This window comes from Salmo salar, chromosome ssa13 (genome assembly GCF_905237065.1).
Source record: "Salmo salar chromosome ssa13, Ssal_v3.1, whole genome shotgun sequence".
Taxonomy (NCBI): domain Eukaryota; kingdom Metazoa; phylum Chordata; class Actinopteri; order Salmoniformes; family Salmonidae; genus Salmo; species Salmo salar.
In genome coordinates this window covers 29308513-29327108 of record NC_059454.1, presented here as the reverse complement: position 1 = coordinate 29327108, position 18596 = coordinate 29308513, and the positions used below count along the sequence as shown (strand labels likewise).

At 42.8% G+C, this 18596-nt stretch overlaps 1 protein-coding gene across 1 annotated transcript; it reads right to left on the bottom strand.

Annotated features, from left to right (window-relative positions):
• Window positions 1-7615: 7615 nt before the first annotated feature.
• Window positions 7616-17835, bottom strand: LOC106566835 (rho-related GTP-binding protein RhoA-C). Its single transcript, XM_014135290.2, has 5 exons — window positions 17703-17835; window positions 9945-10100; window positions 9646-9766; window positions 9408-9538; window positions 7616-9075 (listed from the first exon to the last, which is right to left on the bottom strand). The coding sequence occupies exons 2-5, from the start codon at window positions 10098-10100 to the stop codon at window positions 8902-8904; spliced, it is 582 nt and encodes a 193-aa protein (XP_013990765.1). The 5' UTR covers window positions 17703-17835; the 3' UTR covers window positions 7616-8901.
• Window positions 17836-18596: the final 761 nt, after the last annotated feature.

Here is an 18596-nt window from a genome sequence, read left to right as displayed (position 1 = left end):
TAAATGTATTTGGCTAAGGTGTATGTAAACTTCCAACTTCAACTGTACGTACAGTCACTGTGGGGACAGTCACTGCGACACTCCATTAATGTGTATGTAGAGATTGGCCACAAGTAAGGCCTTGCCTCAGCAAAAACAATGGAAAACAATCCCAGTGTTTTCCCTGCCATTGCATGCCCCATTAACATTGTCTTTGTATGCCTTTTTGGAGTGAAACGGTATGGAGTCCATATTAATGGGTACTGTCAGGATGAAAATGGGGAACTCAGGAGGTGGGTGGGATGATCATCCATGACCAAGCATACCTACCCTGTAAAACTGTACATCCTGGTCAGCACTTGTTGTTTTGATATTTTACATATTTTCAGTGAATGGCAAACTGTGGTTTGATAATGCTCTTCCACCATATTTTCATGCAGCTGGGGGTCTAGTAGCAGGTATCAGTGTGAAAACACCCTGATCAAGGAGTGTGAACAGGAGGCCTGCATCCCAGCAGACATACCAGAAACTGCATGCCATGTGAGCAGTGAGGTCAAATCAAAATCAAATTTATTTTTATATAGCCCTTCGTACATCAGCTGATATTCTCAAAGTGCTGTACAGAAACCCAGCCTAAAACCCCAAACAGCAAGCAAAGCATGTGAAAGAAGCACGGTGGCTAGGAAAAACTCCCTAGGAAAAACTCCCTAGAAAGGCCAAAAACCTAGGAAGAAACCTAGAGAGGAACCAGGCTATGAGGGGTGGCCAGTCCTCTTCTGGCTGTGCAGGGTGGATATTATAACAGAACATGGTCAAAATGTTAAAATGTTAAAATGTTCATAAATGACCAGCATGGTCAAATAATAATAATCATAGTAGTTGTCGAGGGTGCAACAAGCACGTCCGGTGAACAGGTCAGGGTTCCATAGCCGCAGGCAGAACAGTTGAAACTGGAGCAGCAGCACGGCCAGGTGGACTGGGGACAGCAAGGAGTCATCATACCAGGTAGTCCTGAGGCATGGTCCTAGGGCTCAGGTCCTCCGAGAGAAAGACAGAAAGAGAGAAAGAGAGAATTAGAGAGAGCATATTTAAATACACACAGGACACCGGATAAGACAAGAGAAATACTCCAGATGTAACAGACTGACCCTAGCCCCCGACACATAAACTACTGCAGCATAAATACTGGAGGCTGAGACAGGAGGGATCAGAAGACACTGTGGCCCCATCCGATGATACCCCGGACAGGGCCAAACAGGCAGGATATAACCCCACCCACTTTGCCAAAGCACAGCCCCCACACCACTAGAGGGATGTCTCCAACCACCAACTTACCGTCCTAAGACAAGGCCGAGTATAGCCCACAACGATCTCCGCCATGGCACAACCCAAGGGGGGGGCGCCAACCCAGACAGGAAGACCACGTCAGTGACTCAACCCACTCAAGTGACGCACCCCTCCCATGGACGGCATGGAAGAACACCAGTAGGCCAGTGACTCAGCCTCTGTAAAAGGGTTAGAGGCAGAGAATCCCAGTGGAAAGAGGGGAACCGGCAAGGCAGAGACAGCAAGGGCGGTTCGTTGCTCCAGCCTTTCCGTTCACCTTCACACTCCTGGGCCAGACTATACTTAATCATAGGACCTACTGAAGAGATAAGTCTTCAGTAAAGACTTAAAGGTTGAGACTGAGTCTGCGTCTCTCACATTGGTAGGCAGACCATTCCATAAAAATGGAGCTCTATAGGAGAAAGCCCTACCTCCAGCCGTTTGCTTAGAAATTCTAGGGACAATTAGGAGGCCTGCGTCTTGTGACCGTAGCGTACGTGTAGGTATGTACGGCAGGACCAAATCGGAAAGATAGGTAGGAGCAAGCCCATGTAATGCTTTGTAGGTTAGCAGTAAAACCTTGAAATCAGCCCTTGCCTTAACAGGAAGCCAGTGTAGGGAGGCTAACACTGGAGTAATATGATCAAATTTTTTGGTTCTAGTCAGGATTCTAGCAGCCGTATTTAGCACTAACTGAAGTTTATTTAGTGCTTTATCCGGGTAGCCGGAAAGTAGAGCATTGCAGTAGTCCAGCCTAGAAGTAACAAAAGCATGGATTAATTTTTCTGCGTCATTTTTGGACAGAAAATTTCTGATTTTTGCAATGTTACGTAGATGGAAAAAAGCTGTCCTTGAAACAGTCTTGATATGTTCTTCAAAAGAGAGATCAGGGTAACGCCGAGGTCCTTCACAGTTTTATTTGAGACGACTGTACAACCATCCAGATTAATTGTCAGATTCAACAGAAGATCTCTTTGTTTCTTGGGACCTAGAACAAGCATCTCTGTTTTGTCCGAGTTTAAAAGTAGAAAGTTTGCAGCCATCCACTTCTTTATGTCTGAAACACAGGCTTCTAGCGAGGGCAATTTTGGGGCTTCACCATGTTTCATTGAAATGTACAGCTGTGTGTCGTCTGCATAGCAGTGAAATTTAACATTATGTTTTCGAATGACATCCCCAAGAGGTAAAATATATAGTGAAAACAATAGTGGTCCTAAAACGGAACCTTGAGGAACACCGAAATTTACAATTGATTTGTCAGAGGACAAACCATTCACAGAGACAAACTGATATCTTTCCGACAGATAAGATCTAAACCAGGCCAGAACTTGTCCATGTAGACCAATTTGGGTTTCCAATCTCTCCAAAAGAATGTGGTGATCGATGGTATCAAAAGCGGCACTAAGATCTAGGAGCACGAGGACAGATGCAGAGCCTCGGTCTGACGTCATTAAAAGGTAATTTACCACCTTCACAAGTGCAGTCTCAGTGCTATGATGGGGTCTAAAACCAGACTGAAGCGTTTCGTATACATTGTTTGTCTTCAGGAAGGCAGTCAGTTGCTGTGCAACAGCTTTTTCTAAAATTTTGGAGAGGAATGGAAGATTCGATATAGGCCGATAGTTTTTATAATTTCTGGATCAAGATTCGGCTTTTTCAAGAGAGGCTTTATTACTGCCACTTTTAGTGAGCTTGGTACACATCCGGTGGATAGAGAGCCGTTTATTATGTTCAACATAGGAGGGCCAAGCACAGGAAGCAGCTCTTTCAGTAGTTTAGTTGGAATAGGGTCCAGTATGCAGCTTGAGGGTTTGGAGGCCATGATTATTTTCATCATTGCGTCAAGAGATATAGTACTAAAACACTTTAGTATCTCCCTTGATCCTAGGTCCTGGCAGAGTTGTGCAGACTCAGGACAATGGAGCTTTGGAGGAATACCCAGATTTAAAGAGGAGTCTGTAATTTGCTTTCTAATGATCATGATCTTTTCCTCAAAGAAGTTCATAAATTTATTACTGCTGAAGTGAAAGCCATCCTCCATTTGCGAAGGCTGCTTTTTAGTTAGCTTTGCGACAGTATCAAAAGAAATTTCTGATTGTTCTTATTTTCCTCAATTAAGTTGGAAAAATAGGATGATCGAGCAGCAGTAAGGGCTCTTCGATACTGCACGGTACTGTCTTTCCAAGCTAGTCGGAAGACTTCCAGTTTGGTGTGGCGCCATTTCCGTTCCAATTTTCTGGAAGCTTGCTTCAGAGCTCGTGTATTTTCTGTATACCAGGGAGCTAGTTTCTTATGACAGATGTTTTTAGTTTTTAGGGGTGCAACTGCATCTAGGGTATTGCGCAAGGTTAAATTGAGTTCCTCGGTTAGGTGGTTAACTGATTTTTGTCCTCTGACGTCCTTGGGTAGGCAGAGGCAGTCTGGAAGGGCATCAAGGAATCTTTGGGTTGTCTGAGAATTTATAGCACGACTTTTAATGCTCCTTGGTTGGGGTCTGAGCAGATTATTTGTTGCAATTGCAAACGTAATAAAATGGTGGTCCGATAGTCCAGGATTATGAGGAAAAACATTTAGATCCACAACATTTATTCCATGGGACAAAACTAGGTCCAGAGTATGACTGTGGCAGTGAGTAGGTCCAGAGACATGTTGGACAAAACCCACTGAGTCGATGATGGCTCCGAAAGCCTTTTGGAGTGGGTCTGTGGACTTTTCCATGTGAATGTTAAAGTCACCAAAAATTTGAATATTATCTGCTATGACTACAAGATCCGATAGGAATTCAGGGAACTCAGTGAGGAACACTGCATATGGCCCAGGAGGCCTATAAACAGTAGCTATAAAAAGTGAGTGAGTAGGCTGCATAGATTTCATGACTAGAAGCTCAAAAGACGAAAACGTCATTGTTGTTTTTTTTTTGTAAATTGAAATTTGCTATCGTAAATGTTAGCAACACCTCCGCCTTTGCCGGATGCACGGGGGTATGGTCACTAATGTAACCTGGGGGTGAGGCCTCATTTAACACAGTAAATTCATCAGGCTTAAGCCATGTTTCAGTCAGGCCAATCACATCAAGATTATTATCAGTGATTAGTTCATTGACTATAACTGCCTTGGAAGTGAGGGATCTAACATTAAGTAACCCAATTTTGAGATGTGAGGTATCACAATCTCTTTCAATAATGGCAGGAATGGAGGAGGTCTTTATACTAGTGAGATTGCTAAAGCGAACACCGCCATTTTTAATTTTGCCCAACCTAGATCGAGGCACAGACACGGTCTCAATGGGGAAAGCTGAGCTGACTACACTGACTGTGCTAGTGGCAGACTCCACTAAGCTGGCAGGCTGGCTAACAGCCTGCTGCCTGGCCTGCACCCTATTTCATTGTGGAGCTAGAGGAGTTAGAGCCCTGTCTATGTTCGTAGATAAGATGAGAGCACCCCTCCAGCTAGGATGGAGTCCGTCACTCCTCAACAGGCCAGGCTTGGTCCTGTTTGTGGGTGAGTCCCAGAAAGAGGGCCAATTATCTACAAATTCTATCTTTTGGGAGGGGCAGAAAACAGTTTTCAACCAGCGATTGAGTTGTGAGACTCTGCTGTAGAGCTCATCACTCCCCCCTAACTGGGAGGGGGCCAGAGACAATTAATCGATGCCGACACATCTTTCTAGCTGATTTACACGCTGAAGCTATGTTGCGCTTGGTGACCTCTGACTGTTTCATCCTAACATCGTTGGTGCCGACGTGGATAACAATATCTCTATACTCTCTACACTCGCCAGTTTTAGCTTTAGCCAGCACCGTCTTTAGATTAGCCTTAACGTCGGTAGCCCTGCCCCCTGGTAAACAGTGTATGATCGCTGGATGATTAGTTTTAAGTCTAATACTGCGGGTAATGGAGTCGCCAATGACTAGGGTTTTCAATTTGTCAGAGCTAATGGTGGGAGCCGTCAGGCGTCTCAGACCCCACAACGGGAGGAGTAGAGACCAGAGAAGTCTCGGCCTCCGACTCCGACTCGCTTAATGGGGAGAACCGGTTGAAAGTTTCTGTCGGCTGAATAAGCGACACCGGTTGAGCATTCCTACAGCGTTTCCCTCCAGAAGCCATGAGAAAGATGTCCGGCCGCGGGGACCGTGCGAGGGGTTTATACTAACGTTACTATCTGTACTTACTGGTGGCACAGACGCTGTTTCATCCTTTCCTACACTGAAATTACCCTTGCCTAACGATCGCGTCTGAAGCTGGGCTTGCAGCACAGCTATCCTTGCCGTAAGGCGATCGTTCTCCTGTATATTATAAGTACAACGACTGCAATTAGAAGGCATCATGTTAATGTTACTTAGCTTCGGCTGTTTGAAGTCCTGACGAACCATGTCCAGATAAAACCTCCGGGGTGAAAAAGTTGAATGAAAAAAGTTGAGTGAGGGAAAAAGTAAAAATATACGGTAATGAAAAAGTAAAAAACCGTCAGGTATCAAAGTAAGATCGGCAACAAAAACGCACAGCAGCGTAAACAAGTCTGCAAGTTGTGTGATTGATGCCTCAATAGGAGTGGTCTCATTGAGAATGCTGTCTCTTTGCATGCTTTTACATAGGCCTACATTCTAATCCACTGTATTTCAATCTTCCCTGTGTCTTCTCTCATAGCTATACTTATGAGGATGAGGGGGTGTTTCCAGAAAGCCAGTTTGTGTTCGACTAGGCCACTACCTCCTGAGTTCAAGCTTAGGATAGGGGATGGGGAGGTACAAGAGTTCTACCTCTACTCCATGGACAAGGTCAGCCACTACTTTTGAGCACCTCCAGTCCTGCATGATGGTTCTTATGTCTGGCCCTTAAAGAAGGAATTCAAGTAGGCCTACAATGTGTTGTTTTCAGGTGAAAGAAGTGCTGGTCAGTAATGACTTCAAGTAATGACTTCCTAGACTTCATCGGACACTCCTTCATACAACCCGGCACAGGTTTGTATTAGTACATAAATGACACAGGATAACATACACTGAACAAAAATATAAACACAACATGTAAAGTGTTGGTCCCATGTTTCATGAGCTGAAATAAAAGATCCCAGAAATGTTCCATATGCTCAAAGCTGATTTCTTTCAAATTCTGTGCACAAATTTGTTTACATCCCTGTTAGTAAGGGTTTCTCCTTTGTTGGGGAGAATAAAAGGCCACACAACACAATGCCACAGATGTCTTAAGTGTTTAGGGAGCGTGCAGTTGGCATGCTGACTGCAGGAATGTCCACCAGAGCGGTTGCCAGATAATTTAATGTTAATTCTTCTACCATAAGACCCCTTCAAAGTTGTTTTAGAGAATTTGGCAGTATATCCAACCGGCCTCACAAACGCAGGCCATGTGTATGGCGTCGTGTGGGCGAGCGGTTTGCTGATGTCATCATTGTGAACAGAGTGCCCCATGGTGGGGTTATGGTATGGGCAGGCATAAGCTACGAACAAACACAATCGATAACAATTTGAATGTGCAGATACCACGACGAGATCCTGAGGTCCATTCATCCGCAGCCATCACCTCATGTTTCAGCATGATAATGGACAGCCCCATGTCGCAAGGACCTGTACACAATTCCTGGAAGGTGAAAATGTCCCAGTTCGTCCATGGCTTGCATACTCACCAGATATGTCACCCATTGAGCATGTTTGGGATGCTCTGGATCTAAGTGTATGACAGCTTGTGTCAATTTCGCCAATATCCAGCAACTTCGCACAGCCATTAAAGATGTGTGACAACATTCAACAGGCCACAAACAAAAGCCTGATCAACTCTATGTGAAGGAGATGTGTCACGCTGCTTGAGGCAAATGGTCACACCAGATACTGACTGGTTTTCTGATCCACGGCCCTACTTTTTTAAGGTATCTGTGACCAGCAGATGCATATGTGTTCCTAGTCATTTGAAATCCATAGATTAGGGCCTAATAAATGTATTTAAATTGACTGATTGCCTTATATGAACTGTTACTCAGTGAAATCTTTTGCTGCATGTTGCATTTATATTTTTGTCAGTATAGTTCTAAAGATTAACAGTAGTACAGTCAATTCTTTAAACACCAACAAGAACAGCTGAGGATTCAAGACAAATGTCATATTTTTTTTCAGAGCCCTATTAAGAGTTCGTTATTGGACTACACCACACTTTGTGAAAACTATGCAATGGTGACACGATGGTCAGAAAACCCACTCTTTTCCTAGACGCCTTGATCTATTCTGTGAAATGTTTTGTAAGTCTTACATTTTCTTGTGATTGTGTTGAGGCATGAAACATGAAAGAACGATACAACCAATCATTCCCTATAACAATTTATTTTCTTAAGAGTACATTTGAAATGTGAGTATGCATTTGTATACAAGACCCCTCCCCCCTCACAAATGACCAAGATATTTTTTAAAGTTACTTGTATTTAATAGTTTGACATCTTGTTATTCTTATTCATTAATTACTTTAAGCATTTTATTTTTAAACTTTCATTCTAAAGTTACTAGATTTGCTAAATATGCATAACTGATATAGGATAAGCCATAAGCCATCATCAACAGTTGTTAGAAAGACATGGAGTGAGGGGTGGACTGGAGGGAGTAAGAAATAGGTCAACATTAAAAACTCACTCCCAATAACAGCCTGGCATGCAGGCAAAAACAATCTGCAAGCAGAAAATACAAAATTTGCAAAACCCCAAATTTGCTAAACTTAGTATCACTTACTACAAAAGTCATACTCCCCTTTCAAACCCGTGTCTGACAGTCCACATCAAATGTACATCTTTATTTGACTTGAGCCCAACTTATGACAAAACCAAATTCTAAAATTATTTTTCATTACAATTTATGAACAGGCTTATAAAACTAACAAAAATCAGTTTATCATTATTATTGTATGCATTTTAATATGAATTCTATAGTCAAAGGCAAATAAAAACATTTAGCTATTTAAATAAATCAAAGTTGCTTGTATCAAGTGAACAATGTGATTGGACCAATAATATCATAGAAGGTGCTGGTCCACACAAGGATAGGGTTAGTCTATCCATAGGGAGAACAAAGAAAATAAACACCTATGGTATGGCTGGACAGAAATGAAAGACAAGCACAGACACACTGCAAGCCAAGGTCACCGAGAGTCAGGAGAACATACATTCATTCTGATGTAATGAATCCCCCCTTTTCTCTGATGATGCTCTGCTCAACCAGGCCAATAGCGCTGGGGTTTCTGACCTGATCAAGAACACCAATCTTATCCCGTCCCTCAGAGATCACTACCATGCTCAGACATAAGTTTACCAGAGAGATAGTGTTTTTTGCTTTACCCTTCTAGTCATCCAAGACCCAATAAAAAATCTTAACCATACGATAATCTTCTACTGAAAGCCGTTGACGACCACCTTGGCCTTAAAAATGTAAACTCCCCTTTTCATTACATTTGACCTTCTCCATTTCCTTAGGCCTTGTTAATGATATTTTTCTCCCTTGCCCACCTCGAACCTCCCCCCACCCTTCCACAGATGGAGACAGAGGGGTGCAGCATTTTCCTTGGCCTGATTTATTTCCCCCTCCCCTCCCGTCTTTCCCCAGCTCTCTATAGCAGGAGACAGGCATTCTTCTTGCCACGTTTCTTGGCCTGCAGCGCCGCCCTGGTGGCCATCTCAAACACCTCCCTCACACCATCTTTCGTCTTGGCTGAGCACTCCAAGTAGCCAAACGCGTTGATGCGGTTAGCCATGTCCCGGCCCTCCTCTGGCTTCACTGGTTCCTGTTCATGTGTCAGAGTTGGAAACGTGTTCAGAGGCATTCTATGGTTGACATACTAAATCACCAATCATTACAACAAGTCAAACAAAAACGTAACTAGCATGTTGGATAAACCAACTGAACAAAACAAAAACCTCTGAACCGGTGTATAATTAGACAACAGCAAACAGTACACTAAGTGAAGGTAGCTTATAAGGCAACAACCACTTTAAAACAAATGTGCATGGTTTGTTCAATTTCAATGTTAAATAAAAAATATATATCCTCAATGGATCAGGGCAATGAGTCTACTTGACGAAATTCCATAATAAGAATTCATAATGCATCCTGTACCTGCTTCATTTTTGCTAACTCCCGACGTGTGTGTTCGTCATTCCGCAAGTCCTTCTTATTACCCACAAGAATGATGGGCACATTTGGACAGAAGTGCTTTACTTCAGGGGTCCACTTCTCTGGGATATTCTCTGTTTCAGACACAGGATTGTTTTAGGAAACTGCTGCAAGTGATACGATAATTTGTTGCATTTACCATGTATGACAAATATGAATATTACAGTCACCAAGGTCTTACCCAAGCTGTCAGGACTATCTATGGAAAAGCACATGAGGATGACGTCAGTGTCAGGGTAGGAGAGAGGCCTTAATCTGTCGTAGTCCTCCTGTCCGGCTGTGTCCCAGAGGGCCAGTTCCACCTAGAACTCACAGGGAGAGCAGATATTCACAGTTACACTGCTGTTTGGCCAAACACTGCAATTGTCTCTGAATAAATGATTACCTATCAAAATGTGTAAACCACAAGACATCCACATAAAAAGGATGCTTCAAAGTATGTCTTGATGGCAAACTGTGTTACTAAACGTCCAATCTCACCTGCTTACTGTCCACCTCAATATCTGCCACATAGTTCTCAAAGACAGTGGGTACGTAGACCTCAGGGAACTGGTCTTTACTGAAGACTATCAACAGACAGGTCTTCCCACAAGCACCATCACCAACGATCACCAGTTTCTTACGGATCGCAGCCATCTGCAAAACAATGTCTGTTAAAGTAAAAATCCAGCAAAAAAAGTGGCAAAAATGTTATTGAAAAACTATTGCGTTTCACAGTGATAATATAGAAACAACCAAGCAAATCCAAATTTGTAGGGGGGAAAAAATGACAGTAATATATTACAGAACAAAAATACAAAGTAATACAATATCCCAGACATGTTCCAGAAGCACAACAAGCTTATTTCTCTAAAATGCAGTGCACAAATTGGTTTACATGCCCAATTTAAATAAAGGTTACATAAATAAATAAAAACAGGTAAGTCAGTTAAGAACAAATTCTTATTTACAATGACGGCCAACCGGGGAACAGTGGGTTAACTGCCTTGTTTAGGGGCAGAACGACAGATTTGTACCTTGTCAGCTCGGGATTCAATCCAGCAACCTTCCAGTTACTGGCCCAACGCTCTAACCACTAGGCTACCTGCCACGCCTGTTAGTGAGCATTTATCCACCTGACAGGTGTAGCATATCAAGAAGCTGATTAAACAGCATGATCATTACACAGGTGCACCTTATGCTGGGAACAATAAAAGGCCACTCTAAAATGTGCAGTTTTGTCACAACGCCACAGATGTCTAAAGTTTTGATGAAGCGTACAATTGGCATGCTGACTGCAGGCCAGAGCTGTTGCCAGAGAATTATATGTTAATTTCTCTACCATAAGCCGCCTCCAACGTCATTTCAAAGAATTTGGCAGTACGTCCAACCGGCCTCACAACCGCAGACCACGTGTAACCATGTGCCCAGGACTTCCACATCTGGCTTCTTCATCTATGGGATCGTCTGAGGGAGGGGTGCTGAGGAGCATTTCTGTTTGTAATAAAGTCCTTTTGTGGGAAAGAAACTCATTCTGATTGGCTGGGCCAGGCTCTCAAGTGAGTGGGCCTATGCCCACCCATGGCTGCACAACTGCCTAGTCATGTGAAATCCATAGACCAGGGCCTAATGAATTCATTTCAATTGACTGATTTTGTTCTATGAACTGTAACTCAGTAAAATCTTTGAAATTGTTGCATGTTTCGTATATATATATATATATATATAAAATAAACATACACAACCAGTCAAACCCCTCAAACTTTTACAGATGCACAATTGAGAGCATTCTGTCGGTCTGTATCACCGCCTGGTGCGGAAACTGCACCGCCCACAACCGCAGGGCTCTCCAGAGGGTGGTGCGGTCTGCACAAAGCATCACCGGGGGCAAAAAAGATGATCAGCTACAACAACCACCCGAGCCACTGCCTGTTCACCCCGCTACCGTCCAGAAGGCAAGGTCAGTACAGGTACATCAAAGCTGTGACCGAGAGACTGAAAAACAGCTTCTATCTCAAGGCCATCAGACTGTTAAACAGCCATCACTAACATTGAGTGGCTGCTGCCAACATGGACTTGAAATCATTGGCCACTTTAATAAATGGAACACTAGTCACTTTTAATAATGTTTACATATCTTACATTACTCATCTCATATGTATATACTGTATTCTATACGATCTATTGTATCTTAGCCTATGCCACTCTGACATTGCTCATCCATACATTTATATATTCTTATTCCTTTACTTAGATGTGTGTATTAGGTATTTGTTGTGGAATTGTTACATATTACTTGTTAGATATTGCTGCACTGTCGGAACTAGAAGCACAAGCATTTCGCTACACTCGCAATAACATCTGCTAATCATGTGTATGTGACCAATACAATTTGATTTGACGTTTGGACACACTTAATCATTCCAGGGTTTTTCTTTATTTGTACTATTTTCTACATTGTAGAATAATAGTGAAGACATCAAAACTATAAAATAACACATATGGAATCATGTTGTAACCAAAAAAGTGTTATGGAAATCAAAATGTATTTTATATTTGAGATTCTTCAAAGTAGCCACCCTTTGCCTCTGACAGCTTTGCACACTCTTGGCTTTCTCTCAACCAGCTTCATGAGGTAGTCACCTGGAATGCATTTTAATTAACAGGTGTGCCTTGTTAATAGTTTTTGTGGAACTTCTTTCCTTCTTAATGCGTTTGAGCCAATGTCCATATTATGGCAAGAACAGGTCAAATAAGCAAAGAGAAAAGACATTACTTTAAGACATGAAGGTCAATCAATCTGGAACATTAAGAACTTGTGCAGTCGCAAAAATGAATAAGTGCTATGATGAAACTGGCTCTCATGAGGACCACCACAGGAAAGGAAGCCCCAGAGTTACCTCTGCAGAAGAGGATAAATTCATTTACCAGCCTCAGATTGCAGCCAAAATAAATGCTTCAGAGTTCAAGTAACAGACATCTCAACATTAACTGTTAAGAGGAGAATGTGTGAATCAGGCCTTCTTGGTCAAATTTTTGTATTTATTATGGATCCCCATTAGCTCTTCCTGGGATCAGGCAAAATTAAGGCAGTTTATATAATTTTAAAAACATAATACATTCACAGACCATGTGCCCTCAGGCCCCTACTCCACCACATATATACAGTACAAAATCCATGTATAGTGCATATGCTATCTTGTGTGTGTGTTTGTGTTGCTTTACAGTCCCCGCTGTTCCATAAGGTGTTTTTTAAAATCTAATATTACTGTTTGCATGAGCTACTTGATGTGGAATAGAGTTCCTTGTAGTCACGGCTCTATTTAGTACTGTGTGCCTTCCATAGTCTGTTCTGGACTTGGGGACTGTGAAGAGGCCTCGTGGCATGTCTTGTGGGGTATGCATGGGTGTCCGTGCGTTCAACATGTCAATACCTCTCATAAATACAAGCAGTGATGAAGTCAATCTCTCCTCCACTTGGAGCCAGGAGAGATTGACATGCATATTATTAATATTAGCTCTCTGTGTACATCCAAAGGCCAGCTGTGCTGCCCTGTTCTGAACCAATTGCAAAAAAAAGTTTGTGGCACCTGACCACACGACTGAACAGTAGATAAAACTAGGGCCTATAGGACCTGCCTTGTTGACAGTGCTGTCAAGAACGTAGAGCAGCACCTTATCATGGACATACTTCTCCCCATCAGCTACTTTTGTATCAACATGTTTTAACCATGACAGTTTACAATTCAGGGTTACTCCAAGCAGTTTATTCACCTCAACTTGCTCAATTTCCACATTTATTATTACAAGATTTAGTTGAGGTTTAGAGTTTAGTGAATGATTTGTCCCAAATACAATGCTTTTAGTTTTATAAATATTTAGGACTAACTTATTCCTTGCCACCCACTCTGAAACTAACTGCAGCTCTTTCTTAAGTGTTGCAGTCATTTCAGTCGCTGTAGTAGCTAACATGTATAGTGTTGAGTCATCCGAATTGCTGCAAATAAACCACTACTAAAAGACAACAATAAGAAAAAGATACTTGCTTGGGTCAAGAAACACGAGCAATGGACATTAGACCGGTGTAAATCTGTCCTTTGGTCCGATGAGTCCAAATTTGAGATTTTTGGTTCCAACTGTTGTGTCTTTGAGACGCAGAGTAAGTGAAGGGATTATCTCTGCATGTGTGGTTCCCACCGTGAAGCATGGAGGAGTTGTGATGATGCTTTGCTGGTGACACTATGATTTATTTAGAATTCAAGGCACACTAAACCAGCATTGCTACCACCGCATTCTGCAGCGAAACACCATCCCATCAGGTTTGCGCTTAGTGTGACTATCATTTGTTTTTCAACAGGACAATGACCCAAACCACACCTCCAGGATCTGTAAGGTCTATTTGACCAAGGAGAGTGATCGTGCTGCATCAGATGACCTGGCCTCCACAATTACCCGACCTCAACCCAATTGAGATGGTGTGGGATGAGTTGCACCACAGAGTGAAGGAAAATCAGCCAACAAGTCCTCAGCATATGTGGGAACTCCTTGAAGACTGTTGGAAAAGCATTCCTCATGAAGCTGTTTGAGAGAATGCCAAGAGTGCGCAAAGCTGTCATGAAGGCAAAGGGGTGGCTACTTTGAAGAATCTCAAATATAACATATTTTGATTTGTTTAACACGTTTTTGGTTACATGATTCCATGTGTTATTTCATAGTTTTGATGTCTTCACTATTATTCAACAATGTAGAAAATAGTAAAAATAAAGAAAAACCATTGAATGAGTAGGTGTTTCCAAACTTTTGACCGGTACTGACTGACTGTATGAATGTATATATTATTTATTTTTTCACTTTTCAAAAAGTGTTAAAGGAAAACTCTACCCCACAACGATCTTTTGGTATTGTTTCATCAATCCATTGTTGATATAGTCCCAAAATGTTTTGCATGTCAGCATCAAGTTTTCAACATACACTACAGGGCCAAAAGTATGTGGACACCCCTTCAAATGAGTGGATTCGGCTATTTTAGCCATTGCTGACAGGTGTATAAAATCGAGCACACAGCCATGCAATCTCCAAAGACAACATTGTCAGTAGAATGGCCCGTACCCGAAGAGCTCAACATGGCACCATCATACGATACCACCTTTCCAACAAGTCAGTTGGTCAAATTTCTGCCCTGCTAAAGTACTGTTATTGTAAAGTGGAAACGTCTAGGAGCAACAACGGATCAGCCGCAGAGTGGTCGGCCAGACAATCTCACAGAATGGGACCACCGAGGGCTGAAGCGCAGAAAAATAGTCTGCAACACTCACTACCAAGCTCCAAACTGCCTCTGGAAGCAACGTCAGCACAATAACTGTTTGTTGGGCGCTTCATGAAATGGGTTTCCATGGCCGAGCAGTCGCACACAAGGCTAAGATCACCATCAGCAATGCCAAGTGTCGGCTGAAGTGGTGTAAAGCTCTCCGCCATTGGACTATGGAGCAGTGGAAACGCGTTCTCTGGAGTGATGAATCACCCTGCACCATCAGGCAGTCCGATGGACGGATCTGGGTTTGGCGGATGCCAGGAAAACGCTACCTGCCCCAATGCATAATGGCAACTGTGGAGTTTTTCATAGTTCGGGCTAGGTCTCTTAGTTCCAGTGAAGGGAAATCTTAATGCTTTCAGCATACAATGATATTCTAGATGATTCTGTGCTTCCAACTTTGTGGCAACAGTTTGGGGAAGGCTCTATCCTGTTTCAGCATGACAATGCCCTGTGCACAAAGCGAGGTCCATACAGAAATGGTTTGTCGAGATCGGTGTGGAAGAACTTCACTGGCCTGCACAGAGACCTGACCTCAACCCCATCGAACACCTCTGGGATGAATTGGAACGCCGATTGCGAGCCAGGCCTAATCGCTGAACATCAGTGCCCAACCTCACTAATGCTCTTGTGGCTGAATAAAAGCAATTCCCCGCAGCAATGTTCCAAATCTAGTGGAAAGCCTTCCTAGAAGAGTGAAGGCTGTTATAGCAGTAAATGGGGGGGACCAACTCCATATTAACACCCATGATTTTAGAATGAGATGTTCGACGAGCAGTCCCATTTTGGCCCCAAAGGACACATGAAAGCCAGCCACCAACTTCAGCTCCAGTGACTACAGACTGTGTTAGGCTACATAATGAAACATTTCCATAGTGCCAGTTTCCCCCCCACACAGATTTAGCTTAATCCTCCTGGACTAAGAACATCATCCAATGGAGAATTTCCATTGCACATAGCCCCTTTGCTCCAGGAGACCTGTACACAGTTGGCTACTGTCACTGAAGGCTACATTCCATATCCCCCAAAACATATTTACCAGTCCTCTGGGTTGACCCATTTCCCCCCAAAAAATTGTCACTGAAGTAAAATCTACAAGCCGGAATACCTTACCAGTCGGTATGGGTTATACAATGTCTTTACTACTTCGGTAAAATACGTTTAAATCCACATTTTCCGAAGCTCAAGATCCCAGCGTGATCCCATTGCACCTTTAGGGAAATATGGAATGAATTTGGTAAGCTCTGGAAACAATGGTTATACAACGTTTATATCCAAGTTAAGGCATTCCGAATTAGGCTAGATTTGCCTTCGGTGACGGGAAATTTCTTGGAAATAGGTCAAGGGCTGGTGAATATGTTTTCGGGGATAAGGTATGTAGCCTTCAGCGATGGGAGCCCAATGTGTACAAGTCTCCTGGAGCGAAGAGGCTACATTGTCTCGACGAATCAGAGTGTAGAAGCTTCCACTCAATACCAAACAGTCCCTTTACAAGTCAGAATGTTGAATAATCTTCATTTGAACTTACTCTACCCACTGTGCGCTGATTTTGTCCTTCTGCCTTTAAAATTGACAAACTATTCACAGGAAAGTATTATTAAACCAACATCAAAACGTGGATCTGGATTGTTTGCTCTTCACCTGAAGCATGGGCACAAGACGGAAGGACATGCCCGCAATGCATGCATACTAACTTAAGTCTTGCAGGTGTTTATGTAACCAATGTGAAATGGCTAGTTAGTTAGCGGTGGTGCACGCTAATAGCGTTTCAATCGGTGGCGTCACTCGCTCTGAGACCTGAAGTAGTTGTTCCCCTTGCTCTGCAAGGGCTTTTGTGGCGCGATGGGTAACGATGCTTTGTGGGTGTCCGTTGTTGATGTGTGCAGAGGGTCCCTGTTTCAAGCCCAGGTTGGGGCGAGGAGAGGGACGGACGCTATACATGGTTGTCGGTTTAATTATACCTCCCTGTAGATATTTTTTCTCAAATTCCTATCCGCAAAAGGACAAACCACGCTGACAACCGGCAGACTTAATTCAAATTAAATTGTATTCAACATTCTGGCATGTAGACATTTCGCAAACAAATGTATGGCACTAATCCCAGACTGTGTAACCAGGGGTATCAGTCTGATTCGTTAGGCAACATTGCACAGTGCTTTTCAGTCAATTACTGTTGGAGGCCTGTAAACCCAGACGTTTATGATAATCAACAAACAATACTCAAATTCAGATAAAAACGCCAATACTGGCCATGTCAGCCATCTTTCTAGGCCTAACTACTGAATTTCAGTAAAATGCATGTATGGACTTTTTTGTTCCATGTTCACATGAAATTACCCATAATACCTAGTGACACTATCACAACTAGCCAAGAGAAGTCTACCTGCAGAAGACACTGCTTGCTGTCCTCAACAACAAAACGCCGCACCCAAACTACTAACTAGCTAATTCCCCCCCTTCACGTCAACTCAGTCAGTGTTAGCTAGTTAGACAAACAAATAACTAGTTACAACGATTTTCCCATTTAAAACGTGCTGGGTCGGTGGACAACGGTTATGAAAATTAAGTCACTTGTCAGTGGTGGCTAGCAAGTTAGCTAGAGATCTTGCCCAGGCACTGGCAAGTGCGAAGAGTTGCTAGCTTACAGACCAGTGTGCTGCTAACTTCACAATGGTGATGACCTGCTAGCTTTTCCTGTCCAGCTCTGGCTGATGGTGTCTGAAACAAGGAGTCTTTTCACTTCAATTGTTCGCTCGTTTCCGTCATTAATGCTAGCTAGTTTAGCTATCTAATGTTAGCTAATAGCGGTCTCTCGTATTATAGCCCCATGTCATCTTGCCTACAGAAAACAAGTTTAAAGCCTCATTCAAATATTTACTAAATACATTATATATTTTCAAGGTGAGCAACCAAAATTATAAATAGGTTACATTTCCTCGTTTTAGTACCGTTTTCGTTATAGATGTCCTCGCCTTCCTTCTCTTTTCCTGTCCGACCCTTCAATCCGGCCCTAACAGTGTGCCACGCCGATAACATCCGCCTAAGCCCGCGACCTCCAGCCAATAGGAAACCTCAAATTAATGAGTGACAGATATTTAAGCCAACAACTCGATAAATGTATACCGGTGCATGGAAAAAACGGAAGTGAAGAGTTAATATTTTTCCCCCTACCATATGGTTTCAACAATAAGTAAGGATATTTTGGGGTCAAAGCAAACTTGTATACGGCAGTAAATCAATAATAGGCGTTGTAACGTTGAGTGATTGTAGTATAAACGTTATTGCTTGCTTATGCTCTGTAGAGACAGCATCATGAAGGTCAATGGCAATATTATGGTTGAAATAGAGATGTTTCTCATGCTAATTGAAAAGCCTTCAACATTGCACACGCATGCCAGATCTTACAACGCCTGGATAGGTATTGAACAAATCAGCTAACCACATCATGGTCGTGTTCCCCTGCTCAGATGTTGCATGCATCAACCAATGGTTGCGTGTCACGTCATCGACAGTGCCGTCGTGCACCAGATTGCTATAACATATGTGGTTAGTTGATACGTAAAACACCTAATCAGGCATTGTAAGATCTGGCATGCATCAGCAATGTCAGAACATGGGAACATGACCATAGCTATCTGATGCAGGACTGCACAGTCGATGACATGGAACACAAACATTGGTTGCAATGCAACACCTGAACATCTAGTTGGGCAGGAACTCGACCAATGGGATGCCTTGACCCCAATCTCCCTAACAGGGGTAGAGAACTCTTGCGCTGAGTCATATGACGAACATCTTTCAAATGTCTTTTATGAGACGCTTTTATCCAAAGCAACTTAGTC